General features: G+C 50.4%; 1 protein-coding gene across 2 annotated transcripts in view; it reads left to right on the top strand.

The window, feature by feature from the left end:
• Positions 1-601: 601 nt before the first annotated feature.
• Positions 602-16,390, top strand: part of USP31 (ubiquitin specific peptidase 31) — a 39,262-nt gene continuing 23,473 nt past the window's right edge. For both annotated transcript variants that reach the window (XM_044303403.1, XM_044303402.1), the window contains exons 1-6: positions 602-1,229; positions 9,410-9,535; positions 10,291-10,379; positions 10,534-10,626; positions 12,557-12,692; positions 14,149-14,293. In XM_044303403.1, coding sequence (XP_044159338.1) covers positions 696-1,229; positions 9,410-9,535; positions 10,291-10,379; positions 10,534-10,626; positions 12,557-12,692; positions 14,149-14,293 — 1,123 coding nt within the window. In that variant the 5' untranslated portion in view covers positions 602-695. The remainder of the gene's footprint in view (positions 1,230-9,409; positions 9,536-10,290; positions 10,380-10,533; positions 10,627-12,556; positions 12,693-14,148; positions 14,294-16,390) is intronic.

Raw genomic sequence — 16,390 nt, 5'->3', positions numbered from 1 at the left:
TATTGGTGACACAAATGGGGCATTATTAATTCTGTGGGCACTAATCGGGCATTATTAATTCTGGGGGGCACTACGGGGGGCATTATCAATTCTGGGGGGCACTAATAGAGGCATTAATATTACTGGGGGGCATTGGGACCCACATGATGACAGTGCTAAGCCCCGCCCCTTTGGGGTGTGGCTTAATCCATGCAGGGACACCTACCACCACCAGACAGCAGAGCCCTGTGCCATAGACTGTGAATATAGTGACAGCATACATGCTGGACCATACAAATTGGGGGCTCTGGACCCCCACTCTAAGGGGGACACTGTGGTGGGACCCCCAGTGGTCAGACATGATCACCTACCCTGTGCACAGTCTCCACCACACCCCACATACAGCCTATTAACCCCTGCAGGCCCCTTCATGAAGCTCAACAGACTCCCTCCAGGACTACAACCCCCATCCTTACATCCCAGAGAGCCCCTGCCGCACGACCACCACCCTCCATAGACTGGGCAGGTAAAACAGGCAGAGGTCATGTGACTGAACTGCACACCACGTGACCCGCACGTCATCCGGACCTTCCAGGAGGAACTCCAATCTGGCCCCGACCATGCAGGGGAGCGTTTAGCAGGGTGCCCCCGGACCGGAAGTTAGTGCTGCACCTCCCTGTGACAGGCAGCCCCGGGGCCCGGACGGGAATGCCCTCATGTCGCAGGTGTCGGGTGCTGCCCCGGCGGCGGCCGGTGGCTGGAAGGAGAAGAAGGTCTCCCTGGGGAAGAAGCTGTTCTGGCGGCGCGGCGGGTTAGTCAGCCGCTTCCTGCGGACGCTCAGCACCTTGTCCCACCTCAGCACCGAGCAGGAGGAGGATGCCGCCGCCGCCCGGGAGAAGAGCGGCTCCCCGGCCCGGCCCCAGCCTCCCGCCCCGGAGTCCCCGCACCTGCTGCTGCCGCAGCCGCCGCCGCCGCCTCCCTCCCCGAGCCCCAGCCGCCTCCCCGGCCTGTCCGGCCTGAAGAACCACGGGAACACCTGCTTCATGAACGCCGTGCTGCAGTGCCTCAGCAACACCGACCTGTTCGCCGAGTTCCTGGGCCTGGAGCAGTACAAGGAGAGCGAGGCCTCGGGGAGCCCCCTACCCAGCCCGGGGGCGCAGGACCGGGGGGAGGTGACCGAGCAGCTGGCCGAGCTCCTGCGCTCCCTGTGGACCCTGGAGTACACGCCGCAGCACAGCCGGGAGTTCAAGGTAAGAGCGGTACTACCAGCCCCAACATTGCCTGCCTGTGGTACTGCAAGTCCCAGCTCCTGCTGAGCTGCAGTACGGTAACTCTCATCATGTATTCTGCTGGTGGTACTGCAGGTCCCATCCCGTGTATCATGCAGAGTCCCAGTGTGCCCTCGGCCCCCGAGAGACTACTATTCCCAGCGTGCCCCCCCTGCCCTCGGAGAGACTACTATTCCCAGCGTGCCCCCCTGCCCTCGGAGAGACTACTATTCCCAGCGTGCCCCCCCTGCCCTCGGAGAGACTACTATTCCCAGCGTGCCCCCCCTGCCCTCGGAGAGACTACTATTCCCAGCGTGCCCCCCCCTGCCCTCGGAGAGACTACTATTCCCAGCGTGCCCCCCCTGCCCTCGGAGAGACTACTATTCCCAGCGTGCCCCCCCTGCCCTCGGAGAGACTACTATTCCCAGCGTGCCCCCCTGCCCTCGGAGAGACTACTATTCCCAGCGTGCCCCCCCTGCCCTCGGAGAGACTACTATTCCCAGCGTGCCCCCCCTGCCCTCGGAGAGACTACTAATCCCAGCGTGCCCCCCCTGCCCTCGGAGAGACTACTATTCCCAGCGTGCCCCCCCCCCTGCCCTCGGAGAGACTACTTTTCCCAGCGTGCCCCCCCTGCCCTCGGAGAGACTACTTTTCCCAGCGTGCCCCCCCCTGCCCTCGGAGAGACTACTTTTCCCAGCGTGCCCCCCCCCCCTGCCCTCGGAGAGACTACTTTTCCCAGCGTGCCCCCCCCCCCTGCCCTCGGAGAGACTACTTTTCCCAGCGTGCCCCCCCCCCTGCCCTCGGAGAGACTACTTTTCCCAGCGTGCCCCCCCCCCCTGCCCTCGGAGAGACTACTTTTCCCAGCGTGCCCCCCCCCCTGCCCTCGGAGAGACTACTTTTCCCAGCGTGCCCCCCCCCCCTGCCCTCGGAGAGACTACTTTTCCCAGCGTGCCCCCCCCCCTGCCCTCGGAGAGACTACTTTTCCCAGCGTGCCCCCCCCCCCTGCCCTCGGAGAGACTACTTTTCCCAGCGTGCCCCCCCCTGCCCTCGGAGAGACTACTATTCCCAGCGTGCCCCCCCCCCCTGCCCTCGGAGAGACTAAAAATAATACGGTTGTGTGTGAGACCTAACGCCCTGGAGAGATTACAAGTCCTGCTACTCTCATCAGTCTTATCATGTTGCAAGTCCCAGAGTGCCCCTTCCCTGGAAATACAATTCCCAGCATCTCCAGCCTTCATCTGGTATTGCTTGGACTTGTGGTTCTTCAGAAGCGTCTCATATCACATGGATTATGGATGATTGGGTGCGGTCACATACAAGGTGCTGCTCCCTGTTATCAGCCATAGAGTGACTGATTGTGGAAATTGACAGGGCTTCTAGGAATATCTCTGCTTCAACGATGAGGGTTGTAGTAGCACAGGTGAAGCGGTTTGTTGTTGGCAGCATGTTTGGTGGGAAAAGATTCAGTAGAGCGGCCTCCATTGTTCTCATTTACATCTCTGCTTGTTCGGCGCTCAGGAGTCCGGTGGGCGGTTCTTCTCAGTGACTGACATCCTTCCTTTAAAGGGGTTGTCCCATATTGGACATTGGGGCGTATTGCTAGGATATGCCCCCAGAGTGGGTATCCTTGGAATGGAGCCCGCAAAGTGCAGGAGGCGCATGCGCGGCCGCCCTCTATTCGTTTCTATGGAACTGATGAAAATAAGCGAAGGAATTAGCCGTCTGTCCCATAGTAATTAATGGAAGGCGGCCGCGCATGCGCAGTGCAGGCTCCGTACTAATGATAGGGGTGGGTCCCAGAGGAGGGATTTTCGCCTGTCAGTCATTGGGGGCAAATGCCCCCAATGTCCGAGATGGGCAACCCCCTTTAATGACACTGCCTATGGAGGTAGCAACGAATGCTCTAACAAAAACCGCACTACTTACCTCTTCAGTCCCCCGCTGCTGACGCGTATACTCTCCATCTGTCCCCCTAGTCCTTGTGTACAAACCGCCAGCACGTGACCGCTGCAGCCAATCATTGGCTTCAGCAGGTACCATGTTGTATGTATTACTGACATCACCTCTTGTGATTGGAGCCATAAATGAAGACTTGTGGGAGCATCGATGTGGGGAATTGAAGAGGTAAGTAACACTCATTTTTAAACCCTTGGGGTTTGACAATTGGGGCCCCTATCAATCAGGAGAATGGAAGTCCCTGAGTAGAGATGAGCGAACTTCTGTTTTAAGTTCGGCGTCTAAAGTTCGGGTTTGGATTAGCGGAGAATCCCGATCTGGAACCGGATATGGATTCCGACTTCCGTTGTGGTCCGTGGTAGCAGAATCAATAATCGGCCATTATTGATTCCGCTACCACGGACCACAACGGAAGTCGTAATCCATATCCGGTTCCAGATCGGGATTCTCCGCTAATCCAAACCCGAACTTTAGACGCCGAACTTAAAACAGAAGTTCGCTCATCTCTATCCCTGAGTTGTCTGTGTGAATGGTCTGCGCTCTTTTAAGTTTCGTGGTACTATGTAGTACTGTGCTCGCCTGTATCTGTCCAATAGCAGCGCTCCATTCACACAGGGGACTCGGGAACCCCTGTGTTTGTGGTGGGTGGGGGTCTCCTCACTCGGACCCCTCAGGATTATACATCACCTATGCTGTGGTTAGGTGATAAATGGTGTTGATGGGGAAAACTCCTTTAAAGGGGTTGGCCCATCTGGGACATTGGTGGCATATCCTAGTGATGTGCCATCAATGTCAGATGGTGCACGTCTAGGACCTGCTTCTATCTCCAGAACGGGACCCCCGAAACGTAGGAGAGCGCACCGTGCATGTGCAGTGTGCTCTCCATTCATCGCTCTGGGAGTTCCGAAATTAGCTGAGCGAGGACTCTGTTATTTTCACAACTCCCATTACGGTGAACGGACAGTGTCTATCCATGCACAGCTGCCCTTCAGGGGTCCCATTTTGGCAAATGACTCGGTTCTGGGGCTCCCAGATGACCCCCTACGATCCTCAGAATTAAGGGGGCACGTTTCCCTGCACAGTGCTGCCCCAGACACCTGCCTGTGCAGGGACATTCATTTGAATGGTTTCGGGGGGGGGGGGGGGGGCGCAGACGGAGCACAGCTCTGCAGGGAAAAATTGTGATGGGGACTCCGCTCTAAACCAGCACTTCATTCTTCTGATGTGCGGGGGTCCAAGAGGTCACACTCCCACTTATCATAAAGTAATGACGAATATAAGCAATATTGTTTTATTAAGGGTTGTCCGGCCTTTCAATATTGATGATCTATCTCAGGATCGGCGGGGGCCCGACATCCAGCACCTCCGCCGGTCAGCTGTATGAAGGGAAGGCGTGCCCACGTGCCGTCTCCCTCCTCTCTTCCAGCTGCTTTGCCATTCACACAGCAATGGTGAGCGGGAAGGGAGATGGCACGTCTCCTCATACAGCTGATCGTCGGGGCTGTCGGGTGTCGGACCCCCAACAATCTGATATTGATGACCTATCCTGAGGATAAAGCCCGGAGAACCCCTTTAAGTTAACTTTCACGTGTGAGGAATGTGTGCTGTATGGCAAAACAAGTGACATCAGCGCAGTGGCCGAGGAAGAAGCAAAACCTGCGCCCGACTGCTGCCCCTGTACCAATCAATACATACCAGACCAGGACGTCTGCAGACACAAACCACATCAGTGCAGGGCGGAGAACATATTCTCAGGTTGGGAGGCTGCAGGAGTCGTGCTCCAGCTTGCTGACTGTCACCTCAGGCTATAGTATAATGGGTGTAGTCTGGCGTGTGATTGTTTATTACTGAGAAGTTCTTGTGATGGAGGCAGCAGGAATGTGACCGGATGTAAATCACGTACAGTCGTCGCGCCAGAGGCTACCAGCTGAGCACACCGCCCCAAAACCTGCAAGTATCTGTCGCATCGAAAATGGTGCAATCCACATGCTGCGGAGTTAAAAATTGGCACCGCATGGCGATTTCCACAGCATGTGGCTAAAATGTGCTGTTTCTGTAAGGTTGAAATCCTGCAGTTCCTTGTCAGAAAATCTGTCCTGTGTGAACGTATCCTTAGGCCTCGTTCACACAGAATGTTGGACAAGCCCTTTAATTCAAAGTCTATGGACACCTTCGGGACAATTTTTATGATTGTATTTTGGGCTAAAAATAATCTGGTCTTTATTAAAAACTTTCAGGCGTTTTTCAGATACAGGGATTAAAAAGTCTGTTTGCAGAGTATCATCAGCTGATGGCTCAGGCGAGGCCTTGTCTCTGCTCTCCTCACCTCCTACTCATTATAAACACTCATTATAGTGAAACTCTTCTCAAACTGATAAGAATATGGTTTAAAATGAGTGTTTGTGAGGTTGGGAGCTAAGAGCTACACATGAGCCGTCAGCTGATGGGACTGGAAAATGATACTCGGCATACAGGCAGATTTTATTTTTATTTTTTTACCCGTGTATCTCAAAAATGGCTAAAAAAAATTAATAAACACTAATTGAAAAAAATGCTTTGTAGCCCAAAATGAGTAAAATGCAATCATAAAAATTGCCCTGTAGGTTCCCATAGCCTTAAAAAACTGCCGTACTTAATGACCATATTGCAAAATTGGCAGTGTTTAAGCCTCCCCGACTAGCTTGCGGTGTAGGTGGCGGGTTTACTTGTATTATTATGGAGTTGACCCTTTGCTTACAGTGTAGGGATGGTGTCTTAGAGCACCGACATAAGCCGTAGAGCTGTATACAGAAAGTACTCGCACATACAAGCGACATGGCTATAAGAATCCAGGGGACTGGGATAATCCCTAGCAGGTAGGGCATGTTAGGAGTAGTAGTTTTATTTCCATTGACATTCCCGGAAAGTGACAATGGATGATGAGGCGGCGATTGTGAAAGTCAGGGCTGTCGGGTGAGATCTTGTCATTGGGCCGTCAGCCTTTGGCTGCTGTAGCGCCGTGTTTGCTCGGGGCCCGCATGCCTCTCCTACGCCTCTCTGCTATCACAGGGGCCGCTTTTGATCTGCACAGACCCAGTAAAAATTCTTTCAGCGAAAGGTTGATTGTTGCTGTCGGGTGTGGCCCCCGGATCCTTCAGGCGTTTTTAATATCACCCACACGTTCTACCTGAGCGTGTACATACCTATCCCTCCTCTGTATGCTGTGTTCACTGGCAGATCTCTGCTCTTCTTCCTCTTCCCAACAGGTTTTCTGCATGTCTTGCTGTGGAGGTACAGTCTCTGGAGCTGGATCATTGTCATTAGTCAACCATCTAATATAATGTGTGTTCCTATTCCTCACTGGCTTCAAGATCTCTGCTTGCTTGTTTCCAACCAAGAGCTGAAAACTTGACTGACCGAAAGGGGTTATCCCCTATACCAGTGATAGGCAAACTGCGGCTCTCCAGCTGTTGCAAAACTACAACTCCCACCATGCCCTGATGTAGGCTGAAAGCTGTAGGCAGTCTTTGCATGCCGGGAGTTGTAGTTCTGCAACAGCTGGAGAGCCGCAGTTTGCCTATCACTGCCCTATACACTGGATATCACGGGGTATGGGATAACTAACTGATTGGTCGGGGTCTGGCCTTCTATGATCTCCACTGAGTCCTGTACCCCCATCCAGATGGAGTGGCAGGTCACACTGCGCTCGGCTATCTACGTCAGTCTATTACAGAATGAATGGCGCAGCAAGGCGCACGTTCAACCTGCCGCTCCATCAGGACAGGGGTGCGGAACCACCATTCTCGGGGTCAGTGAGGATCCCAGGAGTTAGACCCTCACTGATTAGTCAGTTATACCTATCCCATCGTATCCGGTGAATTGAGTATAATTCCCTGGGGTCCTAACCTGTGCCCCTTTAAAGTGTTTATTCTGGAAATAATATTGATGACCTATCCTCAGGATAGCTCGTCAACATCAGATCGGTGGGGGTCGACACCCGGGACCCATGCCGATCAGCTGCTCTGTGAGCGTCGCCGTACATCAGTCACATGACCTAATTGAAGTTAATGGGGTTTTCTGAGATTTTTATACTGGTGACCTGTCCTCGCGATAGGAGGCTGTGGCCTCCTCTCTGCTTTTCCTAGGCCAGTGACGACAACTTCATTGGTCACTTGGCCTAGGAGAAGCTCAGCCCCGTAGAAATGAATGGGGCTGAGCACGATTCCAAGCACAGCCGCTATACAATGTATGGCACTGTGCTTGGGAGCGCCGCTGCCTTCTTAAACATCTGATTGGCAGCGGTTCCAGAAGTCGGACCCACACAGATTTAGATACCGATGACCTATCTAGAGGATAGGTCATCAGTAGTAAAATCCTGGAAAACACTTTTATTGGGGCTGAGCTGCAATACCAAGCACTGCCACTATACTATGTACGGCGCTGTGCTTGAGGAGCTGCAGGTAGCCGGCTGCACTCACCAGAGCTATGGTGAGCATGGCCGCTTCCTGGAACAGCTGATCGGTGGGGGTCCCGGGACTCCGACCCCTGTCTATGTGTTAAATGGGTTGTCCCATCTCAGACAATGGGGGCATATCGCTAGGATGGGGCTGAAGTCTGTAACTGGTCGCATCGGACACAGGACCAAGCCGCTTCCTGGTCCTGCGGGCACCAGAAGAGGCTGGGAATGGAGCAGCGGCTGCCTATGTGTTAAAGAGGTATTCCCATCTCAGACAATGAGTGGGACCCGCACCTATAACGAGAACGGAGTGGGGAGAGCTGTGGCTGGAGGACCCCAGATTTCCCGGGGCCTGTCCACCACCAAGCACTGCTCCCATAGAAGTGAACAGGAGCGCACAGCGCATGCGCTGCCCAGGCTTCCATTCATTTCTATAGGCCGACGGAAATATTTAAACAACGTGTGTGACTTTTGTAACGGCGTTGTGGAGAAGTAAACGTCTTATATTTTGTAAGTCATTTTGACTTGAGTCTCAAGATGCGTTCTCTTCTGTGATGCCAGATAATGCCGCCTCCCAGGGATAATACCAGCTATTACTGGATGTTTTATCTGCAGCTGGCGGCGTATGACTTGACCGCGGCGCTTCTTCCTGACGCAGGTATCTGTGATCGCGCAGCAATTGAGCCGTTAAGTGCCGCTGGCGGAACGGGTCGTGGGATGTTGGTTGTTAAAATCATTGGCTGCAAAAGACACTGCGATCGGACGCCACACTGATAACCGGCAATTACACTCTCAGAAGTGCCCTTCCAGTATGATGCCAGTGTGAAGGCGCCGGGCAAAGCTCTGTTACCACGGAAACTGGGAGAAGACTCATTTAGGATTCTCCTGGGCCCTCTTCTATCTCCAGCTAATCATCCCCATTCACAAGCTCTTGGACGACCACTGGGCACTTTGTATGTTTTCCATTGATTTATGTCTATTTAATGTGGGTCTGCGGCACGCTTGGTGTGCCAGGCTTGGCTATGTGCGCCCTCCTAGGCAAGGAGATCCCTCCAGTACACACCCTCATCCAGTGCAAAGTGCTTTTGACATGAAACTGTGGTGTGCCATTACGCGGTTAGAAAGCTTAAAAGCTGAGCGCCCAGAATATTAATGGAAGACGCACTGCTTGCAGGCTACAGGTGATCCCCGAGACCCCGCCAGTGTGGTCATTAGTGGTGGTCCCCAACCTGTCGCTTGCAGACGTGCTACTTCTAGCCCTGCTTTAGGGTTTGTTCACACAACCGTGCCGTTTTGTGCGGTCCGCAAATTGCAGATTCGCAAAACACGGATGCCGCCCGTGTTCCTTCCGCAATTTGCGGAACAGAACAGACGGCCCTTTATAGAAATGCCTATTCTTGTCTGCAAAACGGACAAGAATAGGACATGACTTATAATTTTTGCGGGGCCACAGAACGGAGCAACGGATGCGGACAGCACATGGGGTGCTGTACGCATCTTTTGCGCCCCCGTTGAAGTGAATGGGTCCGCACCCGAGGTGCAAAAAATGCGGCTCGGATGCGGAAACGGACCACGGTCATGTGAATGAGCCCTTATACTGATCAAAACTTATATTAACTAACTAAATATTAACGCTAGTGTGAATGTAGCCTTAGCCCTGCAGACTTATACCATAGGCCTATTGATCACAATGTGATCCCTTTATATTGTATAAATTAAAGAAATGCTTAATTGATTCCCTACGAAACAATGTTATTTTCTTTGCCCTTAGACGGTGGTGTCCAGGAACGCCCTTCAGTATCGAGGCACCTCTCAGCACGACGCCCAGGAGTTCCTGCTGTGGCTTCTAGACCGGGTGCACGAAGACCTGAATATCCTCGTCAAGCACAAGCCTCGGGTGTGTAATAGCCGCTTCCTTTATCATGTCCACCACGTGTAACAGTATGCATGGTCATCACTGCAGGAGAAGTGTAATGGAGAGAGAGAGAGCCTGCGATGCAGAGATGTAGGGGAATCTGACAGTCTGATGCACACGACGGAGCCTCTGTGCATCGCGGAGAAGATCTGCATAATCTGATGTCCGATGGTTTTTTTTCTTCTGTTGGAGTCAATCTCTGTATAACTGTGAAATTGGTGGCAGACATATGGCGGTACAGTATGGCCCCAAAGAAGTCTGTGTTGTTATGGCTGCATACAATTGACACCTCATGCATACAGCTGTATTATTGCTGTGTACATATTCTGCATTGTATGGGGCTATAGTATGGCACTTATGAATGTCTATGCAGCCATACTGTATGGCGTACAGAGGTTAATTTGGAATCCAACAGGAAAAGAAAATGTACCACACGTAGGCTTCACACAATTCCTATGGCTCCATAGTGCGGGACTGTAGTGACTGTGTGTGCGCTCATACAGGCCCCTGACACATGGGTCTGCCGTGTGCATGAGATCTTGTTAATTTTTAGATTAAGCAGTTTTATTTTTTACTTTTTAATAGAAATCTGCTGTGAAAATGTTAGGGTGTGCCGCTGGGTTTACCAGTCGGCCACCGACAATGATGGCTAGCATGTTCAGTGGCTACGACTATCCTGTACTTGGGCAAGTAGGTGTCCTTTATGCAGGTTCTGACTAAATGTGATTATTTTACAGCCTCCGGTGGAGGAAGATCTGACCGGAGAGGGTCCAGCGTTTCCAACCAGCGGGACCTTTGTTCAGGAACTCTTCCAAGCTCAGTATAGGTATTGTGCGCCATGTCCGCCAGCGTGTAGTCTCTTATTTTTACCTTCCCCTTAACAAGGCTTATAACCACGTTGGTCTGTCTGTGTAATATGGCAATGCTCTTGTCTTCTAATGCATCGTCTGTTGCTTTCACTGTTAACTCTTTCCTTGTAGGTCCTCCCTGACGTGCCCCCATTGTCAGAAACAGAGTAACACTTTTGACCCTTTCCTTTGCATCTCTCTGCCAATTCCCTTGCCTCATACACGGTAAGAATAAGCCCCTGTCTTCAGCGTATAATGTACAAGACGTCACCGACCTCATGCCTGTTATGCCCCGTTGCCTTTTGAGATCTGTATTGCTGACATAGCGTTAGGCCTCGTGCATATGGCTGTATTAGGGATTTGTGCTGTACAGATTCGTAATACTGAGCACATAGAAATTCGGGCCTATACTGTACCCCTGTGCGTCTCCGATTCCATACGATTTACCCTAGCAAATTACATTCTCACGATTGATTCAGATTGTGTCAGGATCTGTTTAGAAAAACAATTATGGTTTCCCATGGAAGTTCAATCAGCTTTTTCTGCGATTGCGTTTAGTGTGCATTTTTTACGCCCATAAAGAATATCAATCTACGTCTTCTAGCGGGCATTAGTGAAAAAACGCATTGTGAACACACTGTAAGGCTACATGCACACGACCGTGGTGTGTTTTGTGGTCCGCAAAATCACGGATGGCGACCATGCGTGTTCCGCAATTTGCGGAACGGCACGGACAGCCTTTAATATAACTGCCTATTCTTGTCAAGAATAGGACATGTTATATATTTTTTTTTTTTACAGGGCCAAGGAACGGAGCAACGGATGCGGACAGCACACGGAGTGCTGTCCACATCTTTTGCGGCCCCATTGAAGTGAATAGGTCCACATCCTAGTCGGATGCGGACTAAAACAACGGCCGTGTGCATGAGGCCTAAGGCTGGGATCAGCAGCCTTCGGCACTCCAGCTTTTGTGAAACTACAACTCCCAGCATGCACACTTGTTCAGCTGTTCTTAGAACTCCCATAGAAGTGAATAGAGCATGCTGGGAGTTTTACAACTGCTGGAATGGGGGAAGTTGCGGGTTTCTAATGCAGTCATTACTGGGCTTTATTCTACGTCTGTCATGCAGTGGAGCTTGGATCTGGGCCGTTTAACCGCTTAGATGCTGCAAGCGGTATTGACCAGAGCGTCTAAGTGGTTTGAAGGGAGGCAGCTCCCTCTGTGTCCCATCGGCACCCCACGAATGAGATAACGGGGTGCAGATGCCATCACATCGCAGCCCAGGCCTGCCTGCATTGTATGCCCATAAGGCTGCGCCTCTCTGGTGCACCCTGGTGGTGCCGGTCAGTATAGCACCGACAGTATAATACTCTACTTCACAAGCAGTGCAGTGTATTATAGAAGCAATCTAAAGATCGCCTGTTGAAATCCCCTTGCAGGACTACTAAATGGTTAAAAAAAAACAAAAAACTTTTATTAAATAAAAAAATCTAGATAAAGCTTGTGGAAAATTTATGGAAAATTTCAACCGCGTGTGGATGAGATTTATTAAAACCGCCTTGCCCGGTACTGTATTCTACTGTGGGTTTTACCAGCAGAAATCCACATGAAATCTAATGCCTGTGCACCGGTCCTGGGATATTCAGATAACGGCATATTACAGAATTGCTGGACATTTTTTCAGAGATGGAGCTCAGTTTTAAAGATTAGATGGGATTTTAAAGAAGTCTGTAATTCAGGTATTAACCTCGTGAATGCGGCCGAGACATTGTGCTTTCCTGATACAACACTGATCCATTATATAAGAGGATTATATCTGTTCTTCCTCATTCTGCAGATGTTTCATCTGTTATGGGCCTGCTATGTCTATGGCCGCCGCTGCCGCACATCCTTGCCTTTGAACTATATTGTTTGGTTCAGTGCCTGATGTTAGCCAGTATTAGGCAGGGGTAATATAATATACAATCAGCAGTTTAATACATTTGTACAGTCCTTTCATTCCTGTTGGGACGCTGCATATTATCTGTATAGTGAATATTTGAATTTTCTTGTTTTGTGCCGTCCCTCTTTTACTCCTCTGAGAAGCGACTAGGAGTCATTCAATTTTAACATTCCCCCCCCCCCCTTTTTTTTTTTTCTTCTACATGTCCATAGGCCTCTCTACGTGACCGTGGTCTATCAGGGGAAGTGCTCGCACTGCATGCGCATTGGCGTTGCTGTTCCCTTGTCTGGAAATGTAGTGCGTTTACGGGAAGCCATATCCATGGAGACTAAGATACCGACCGATCAGGTAAATGAAGCCCCCTGTCACGAGGGCCGAAAATAAAATTAAAAGGGGTATTAAGAACTGAAATATTGTATTTATGGTGTATTGTACATACTGTATATACTATTAATGCCCGGTTACACCTCCAGGACTCCCATCTAATGGGGAATTACATGAAAAATACATGTGAACAGCCACAAGACATAGACATACATTTCTGTTACCAGATGGTTGGGGCCTGCACAGAATGGTATTAAGGGCCGCATATGGCCCCTGGGCCGCAGATTGTGCACCCCTGTGTTTTATATATATATAATTTTCATCACTTCTCCTCCTACATAATATAGGGCAGTAATGGTTAACCTTGGCACTCCAGCTGTGGTGAAACTACGACTCCCAGCATGCTCCATTTATTTCTATAGAGTTCTGAGAGCAGCCAAGCTAGCGGAGCATCTTGGGAGTTGTAGTTTTACCACAGCTGGAGTGCCAAGGTTAGCCATCACTGATATAGGGTGTGTTAAAGGGGTTATCCAAACCCTATAATGCCCGGGCCCCTCACACAGGTTGTACTTGTCTTTCTTCCCGGCACCTGTGACGCTTCTGACGCCTGCACATCAGCTCCCCATCGCGCGGATCAAAATATGCAGTGATGGGAACGAGCCTCCCTAGCATCACCCACGAGATGTGGTGGCCGTGCGGGCATCAGAAGCGACTTGCGTGCTGGGAAACAAGGTAAGTACAACCTTTGTGAGGGGCCCGAGCATTATAAGGTTTGGATAACCGCTTTAAGCAGTCCATAACTTGATGGGACTTGGAGTCCATGGCACAAGAGCTAAACTGCTTATGAAGTACACAGTTTAAAGGGTTTTCTGGGGGTTCAGTTTTGATGGCCTATCCTCAATATAGGTAATCAATATCTGATCGCTCGTGGGTCCGACTCCCGGTCTGCGGCCTCCTCACAGCAGACCAAGCACAGAGCCCTACGTAGTGCAGTGACTGTGCTTTACACAGGCCCCATTCACTTGGACTGAGCTGTGTAATGACTGTGACTTCACTGGTCAAAGAAACAGCTGATGGGGCGGGGGTGCCGGGAGTCGGACCCCCACTGATTAGATATTGGTGAACTTTCCTGAGAATAGGCCATCAATATTGAACTCTCAAATAAAAATAAAAATTTTTATGGATTTCCGCCCCAATAAAAACTTTACAATGTAGTGTAATATTTCTATGTGTAAATACTCTCTCCGCCATACTTTATACTGCATTAATATACAAGTTGTATGTTACATTTGTGAACTTCAGGAAAGTCAGTTTCAGTAGTTCTTTGTATGTGATACAATCCGTCATTTTTAACCTTTTTTTTTAACTGAAGAGGGTGTAATTACTATAGCGGGAGAGGTGCACGTTTTCTCTCTTTACTGTGTGCTGCCTGTGTCCATCTTACATCTTTGCTCTCCTCTTTCTCTCTCTCTCACTCCAGATAGTAATAACTGAAATGTATTTTGATGGCTTCCATCGCTCCTTCTCTGACACAGATGACTTGGATGCTATCCAGGAGAGCGACTGTATATTTGCATTTGAGACTCCAGATATCTACACTTCTGATGGGGTCCTAGGCCAGAGAGGTAATTATGAGTTGTGCAGGGGAGGCAATGTCTATATCAGGAATCGGTAGCCTTTGGCACTACAGCTGTTGTGAAACTACAATTCCCAGCATGCTCCATTCATTTATATAAGAGCTCTTAGAAGAGCAAAGCAAGTGTGCATGCTGGGAGTTGTAGTTTCACAGCAGCTGGAGTGCCTTGAGGTTGCCTACCCCTGGTCTAGATCATTGCTGCTGAGCTCTTGATGTAGATAAATGTGCTCTTTCTGTTGTATAAGGATGCATTCACATGACCGTATAAATGGATCCGCATCCGTTCCGCAATTTTGCGGAACGGGTGCGGACCCATTCATTTTAATGGGGCCGCAAAAGATGCATTCAGCACACCGGGAATAAGAGGCAGGACAGACCCTAACTAATAAAACTTTGATGCCAATGTGAACAGTGGTTTCCAAAATTGAAAGAACATTGACTCTGTTGAGGACAGTTGTATTCAGATTTGACACAGGGGAAAAAAAAAAAGCTTTTCAGTTGAAAAAACTGCAAACATTGGTCGGGGCCAATTCCTTATCGCCTATATTTTGTTCACTTGGGGTTTGATGACTCCACGCCCAATGACATACCCCAGGTACTTAGTCTCCTCTAACCCTATCGCACATTTTTTGGGGTTTAGCGGTTAGGCTAGCTTTCCGAAGGGAGTCCACTACAGCCTGCACTCTGGGTAGATGACTTTCCCAGTCGGTACTGTGGATGACAATATCGTCCAGGTAAGCCGAAGCGTACCGACGTTGTGGACGAAGCACAATGTCCTTTAGTTGCTGAAAAGTGGCAGCGGCGCCATGCAGACCAAAGGGTAAGACCTTATATTGATACAGCCCCTCAGGTGTGATGAAGGCAGTTTTCTCTTTGGCAGCCTATGTTAAGGGCACCTGCCAGTACCCTTTCATAAGGGCCAAAACAGACAAATACTGGGCTGGTCCTAACCTCTGGATGAGCTCATCCACTGGGGGCATGGGATACGCATCAAATTTGGAAACCTCGTTAAGTTTTCGAAAGTCGTTACAAAACCGCAACGCCCCGTCCGGCTTGGGTATCAATACTATAGGACTGGCCCACTCACTTTTTGCCTCCTCAATGACGTCTAGTTGCAGCATTAGCTGCACCTCCTCCACGATGGCTTGTCGCCGAGCCTCCGGTACCCGGTATGGTTTAAATCGGACTTTTGCCTCAGGCTCAGTGACAATGTCATTATGGAAGTGCGTCCAGGGAGGTCCGAGAACACATCCGTGTTCCGACTAATGAACTCTCTGGCCTCCTGAGCCTGTTTAGAGGAGAGGCTGTCAGCAATTTTTACTGTGGCAGCCGCCTCTCTTGCATCAGACAGAGGGGCTGGTACCTCTTCTCCAAGAAAACCTGGCCGCTGGCTGTCTTCAGGTTTCCCTATCTTTCCACGGTTTAAGTAAATTCACATGGTAAACCTGCTCCGGCTTTCGCCGCCCTGGCTGGTGTATCTTGTAGTTTACCTCTCCAATTTTCTCGAGTACCTCGTAGGGTTCCTGCCTCCTAGCCCGGAATTTACTGTCCATGGTCGGTACCAGAACAAAAACCCGATCACTCCCGCGCCTCTTTGGCTACGTCCATGAGACCGCGAGGGTGTCTGCCATGTAGCAGTTCGAAGGGAGAGAACCCAGTAGAGGCCTGGGGTACTTCTCGCACTGCAAACACGAGATAGGGCAGAAGTAGGTCCCATCTTTTAGACACTACCTTTTTTTCAACATATTTTTTAATGTTTGGTTAAACGGTTCTGCCAGACCGTCTGTTTGCGGATGGTAAACGGACATCCGTAACGGTTTTATGTGCAGTAACTTAGAGTTCCCTCATCACCTTGGACATAATAGGGGTTCCTTGGTCGGTCAGAACCTCTTTAGGTAGTCCCACTCGGGAAAACATCTCCATTAACTCCTTAGCTATAAGTTTGGCCAAGGTTTGTCGCAGTGGCACTGCCTCCGGGTACCGAGTGGCGTAAGCCTAGAATGACTAAGATATGACTGTTGATGCCCTCTGGCGGACTTCGGCACTGGGCCCATGAGGTCCATAGCTATTCGGTCAAACGGTACTT

Source organism: Bufo gargarizans, chromosome 8 (genome assembly GCF_014858855.1).
Source record: "Bufo gargarizans isolate SCDJY-AF-19 chromosome 8, ASM1485885v1, whole genome shotgun sequence".
In the NCBI taxonomy this organism is placed as follows: Eukaryota; Metazoa; Chordata; class Amphibia; order Anura; family Bufonidae; genus Bufo; species Bufo gargarizans.
This window is presented reverse-complemented; position numbering and strand designations above follow the sequence as displayed.